We start from the raw sequence: 4897 nt of genomic DNA on the forward strand, positions 1-4897 counted from the left end.
CATTCCCATCCCCGCCCCCCTCCCCCCCCAAAAAAAACCCCTTTGATTATTAGAAGAGAAAATAGAGTCCAGGGCCTTTCTTTGGGGCGTAAGAACTGCACACTCTCATTCCTATTCTGATATATAACTAAGTTTTTGTCCTGTGTCTCTGGGCTCAGGATGCAGTTGCCATGAGGTAGCCAGGGTTTTTCTGTAACATTAACTACCGCCACTTGATGCTCAGTATTGGAAATAGCAAGACTGTATACTTGCTTCATCAGACTGAAGGTATGGGTGTCATTTAGCTCAAGGATGCTTCTGTTCTGATGAACTCCTGGTGCTTTTCAAAGAGGTGCAAGAAATTTTAGAGAGGACAGTGATTTCTCTGGGCTCAAGCGGTATTTCTTCCTTATTCCTGTAACTATCGAAAAATCACAGTGTCTAGAATCCATGTCTCTTTTCGGCTTTTGAAGTTTGGGTTTTGTTTTGTTTTTTTCAATCTACATTCATAAAAGAAATCCTCATCTTTATTTTTGCAAGGTAAGAAATGCTTGTATTTCTTCTGTACCATTTACAGATTGAGAGACATTACCATGTCTTGTACATATCCTTACAGTTCCATAGGTATTTTTTCCCTCCGGAGGTCTCTAACCCTTTTCTTTATTTAGCATTTACTCTATGTCTTTTTAAAACAATGTTCTGTTTGGATCACCAGTCACCAAGAGTCTATTTATCATCTACATGTTCATTCATTTTCTATCTACATGGTTTTTTCTGTTGTTCCCCCACCCACCCCTCCTTCAGCACAGCACAAAGGCTTTTGGTGAGGAGTCCACAATGATGACCAACAGGACTGTGTGTCTTGTTCTTCTTAAACTTTGTTGCATATGGTAAATGCCTCTTCGCAAAACATATTGTGAGCTCCCCTGGCAGAAGTAAACTATGTTTCCCCCTTGATGTGTGCCTGGAACATAAAACATCACAGATGCAAGCTGCACTGAACAAGAAAGAGCACCCTTTATTTCAGTCTTTCAATATGTGATTCACACAGGTGTTGGTGTATTTTTCTAGCAGAAATTGGAACTAAGAAAATATGCTACTCTCTCTGGGAAACTTAGCAGCCAAAACCCAGCTGCAGTATTATCATGTGGGAAATTATATCTCTACTAGCCTTGTTTGATTAGCTCTAACCAAAACATTCACCACGGGGGATATAACCCCTCTTAACCAATTACAGTGCTTTAAGAGCTGTGTGCTGTCTGTGTAACAGAGTCACTGTCCAATCACCATGTAGCTAGTCGAGTGGACAAGAGTCTATAAATTGGGATGTAATGTAAACAATAAACGGGCCTCGCTACACACCGTATTGGCATTCGAGTGATTCGTCCCAGCTCCGGATACGAGCTGTTTCATGTCGCAACACACAGGCATTATGGTTCTTTGATCTTCCCTGATTTACAGAAGATGAGGGAGTCAGGTAGCACTTACACCTAGAACCAAGGAAGCCTACTGTGCCAGCAGAAAAAGTCTACAAGCAGGAGGTGGAGATCTCTGCAAAGTTTCATTTTAAGGAACAGCATCTAAGAGATTCCCAAGACATGGGGAGGACGAAGATACCCATGCATTTGACAAAGGCACAAGCTATTTAACTTATTTGAACCGGAGGCCTTATCTATGAAAATGAAGCCAATACAGAACACTTAGGGGAAAAAATTGCTATTTTTTGAAAACTATTTACAACAAGGCTGCTCTTTCATCTTGTTTTCTTTTGTTGTTAAAGCAGCCACCAAGCTGACAGAACAGATCAAAAGAAACATCAGAGAACAAATTAATCAAGTACTAATTTGGAGTGCTTACACCTACAGCATAATTACACTTGAAGTTGGGGAAAGCCTAGATCACCAGAAGCAACAACGTTTGCCAAAGGAAAATAGTGCAGGGCACACCGTCCATGTAGAATCCCCTAGTCACTCTTAAGAATGACACTTTCTTAACAGCTGCTCCTATTTATAAGTTGTTTAGCATGCCTTTTTTTTTTTCTTCTTTTAAGTTCTTCTGCAGATCAGTAAGTGACCAAATCACCTTACTCAACTTCCAGGCCGGTATTAGAACAGGACAAATTCCTGATGCAGGACTAAATGTGGAAGAACTAGAGCAGTTCAGACACAATGGCTAGAAAATTAAACAAAGAGTAGTGAGTAGCATGAGAGAAACTATATTCAAAAGATATAAACAAGAGAGAAAACCTTCAAGTCTTTTACCACTGGAAAGGTTTATTCTGCACTGTTCACCAATTCAATCCTTTCCTGTTAGCTTAGGGAAATTTTAGGGATATAGAACACTTACTAGAAGAATATTAAATAAGTACCAGAGATAGCATTGTCTCTGCTGCCAAATAAATTCTCCACCCCAATGCTGACAGGACTGACGATTACAATTTAAGAGCAGGCCATGTTAATTTCAGAGTTATTTAAAGCAAAACTCATAAAAGGAGAGAAGAAATCTGAAGCTATCTTTTCCCATTTTGCAATTAATAGAGAAAGACAGGGCAGAGACTAAAATCCCATTTGTCCCCGCAAAGCCATTTGCCCAGGACCACTGGAATCCTCTTCTGTGCATTTGACGGATTGACCATTAAGTGAGGTCACTGCTGCAGAGCCGAATCCTGAGCCTGGGGCTCCAAAGGGTGCTGGGCCCCAGCCACAGAGATCACAGGACTGTGCTAATCACACTGCTGTCACTTGCTCAGATGCGTCTACTTCAGTGGAAAACACTCTACTTCCAAACTATCTTTTCTTTGTTTTAATTGTAACAGGAAGAAGAGCTACTCAGAGATCAAGGTTCATTTCTTTGATGGAGAGTGGACCTGGCAGACAGTCCAAAACTTCAGCTGCATCATTTCATCTGCCTGAACTCCCAAACCACTTATGACTCAAGTCAGGAAGTGCAATACCCCCTTCTGTGTAAGCAGATTCTATCACATGACCACCTCTGATTCATAGGAAATTATAGGAAAAGACGAAGCTATTGAGGTGACATGATTTACTGGGACAACAATTTATTTTGTATGGCGGGGGGGGTCGAACTAGATGACCTTTACAGCTCCCTTCCAATCAAAACTGTACTGTGATTCCGTGATTTCAATTCCCCACATCTCTGCCGCTATGGTGTCACTACACATGCTCCTTTTGTGAGTTCTTTAAGCAGTAGGACAGTAACCCAGAGACCTCTATTGTCAGATACATAATTTCTAGAATTGCAAATCAGATACGGCTGGGACAAGGAGAAACCTTTTCTTAATAAATTTCAATGGTACTTGTGAACACAGAAGTCTTTCTGAAAGCAGAATCCCTGTTCTCTGTAAGAAGACAGTCCCTTAAAGCAGAACTCCATTTGGTTTTGCTGAGAAGTCAAGCAATGAATTTCACGCAGGCAGAGATTGCCTAAGCTAAAAATCACTGTACAAAGAAACATACATTAATATGTACCTCCTATCTTCACCCCAGGCTGCCACAAACATTTCTGTGGCTGTGCAGCAAGCTATATCAAGATACCATTCTGGGTTAAAAATAGTCTCTCTCATCAAGCTAGTTTTAGCCCCCCAAAACTCATTCCCTGATCAGCTGGCCACAAGCATCAAACAGGCTTGTGTCTACATAAGAGAGTCTCTTCCAGCATGTGCTAGCCTATCCCACAGAACACACGTAAAACTATGGTCTAATTTTCACAAAGTGTAGGAGAAAGATAAAGAAAACAAACTGGCAATACTGCTCATGTTCTTGATCCCGAAGTAGCTTTCACCTGAGATACGGGAGGAATCACTGCTTTTTCAAATGGCTAGATGCTACATCTGCTTCCTTTGGCTTGCAACACTAAGGTAAGCAGCAGACCAGGGCCCTGATTCCCAAAACATATTGCAGCACTTTAACCACACTAATGTCAATAGCTTGGAGAATTCAGACCAAATTTATTCAGACCCAATTTAGACCCAAATTCATTAGCAGGTTCTAATGTAAAGGAACAAAGACAATATCCCTTTAGAAACTTGTTGATAAAGAATGAGGAGATTGGACACAGAATTCTAAGGGGATTGTACATACCCACGAGAACGCTGACAAAAAAAAAACCCAAGCATTTATGCATGGATGGCTAATGGCAAGAATACACAAGCTAGACAGAGCAGGAACAGCTCTGCATGCTTTTAGTCAACTTTCTCCAAAGGCTAAGCATTTTACAATTCCCAGTGCTGTTACATTGGGAATCAATGTAATCAAGTAATTAAAGGTTGCAACATACAGCTACCTTTGGAAGAACCTAAAGCTTATGGTAGTTCTGGTTGATACAGACTCAAAAGAAAGTACTGGTGTCCCTTCCAGCTTACCATTGCTGATTTCAGGCAGATCAAATTTAGTGAAGTCCCACCACTGGAGCCGGTAGGTAGTGTTGGCAATGTTACTGGCTACAGCTGACTGTCCATCCCCAATCACAGCACCTACAGAAAAGGGAGAAATAAATCAGCAATTTAACCTCCAGAAGATTATCCAGAAAAGAGCTGGGGAGACAAAACCATAGAAAACCTTCCCAAATCAAATACGCAACACTCCAGATCTGAAAGAAACCTTATTTACAGAAATCTCATCACCTCCTAAATAAGCCACAGAGCACAGGAAATTAATACGAAAGCACCTCCCTGCAACACATTTCCGAAAGAAAAGGAAGTTGATGAATGATAAGACTCGCCCAGACTCACAAGCCAGAAACACTAATCAATTACTTTAAGTAGAATGCATTTACACCATTGATACTAGTGAAGCTGTATATTCACAGACCCAACATTTTCTAGTACCAGTAGGAAGGCAGACCAGAATACCTACTAAGGAAAACTGTTGCCCTGGCAAATCACACACCATTTGTGGAC

The 4897-nt window shown here is 41.0% G+C and overlaps 1 protein-coding gene across 1 annotated transcript in view; it reads right to left on the reverse strand.

Annotated features, from left to right (window-relative positions):
• Window positions 1-4471, reverse strand: part of LOC104493724 (activating molecule in BECN1-regulated autophagy protein 1-like) — a gene marked incomplete at both ends in the record, with an annotated part of 8646 nt that extends 4175 nt beyond the window's left edge. Inside the window, one exon of the mRNA XM_010136452.1 lies at window positions 4361-4471. Coding sequence (XP_010134754.1) covers window positions 4361-4471 — 111 coding nt within the window. The remainder of the gene's footprint in view (window positions 1-4360) is intronic.
• Window positions 4472-4897: the final 426 nt, after the last annotated feature.

The sequence above is a fragment of the Buceros rhinoceros genome, unplaced genomic scaffold (assembly GCF_000710305.1).
Source record: "Buceros rhinoceros silvestris isolate BGI_N320 unplaced genomic scaffold, ASM71030v1 scaffold20955, whole genome shotgun sequence".
Lineage (NCBI taxonomy): Eukaryota > Metazoa > Chordata > Aves > Bucerotiformes > Bucerotidae > Buceros > Buceros rhinoceros.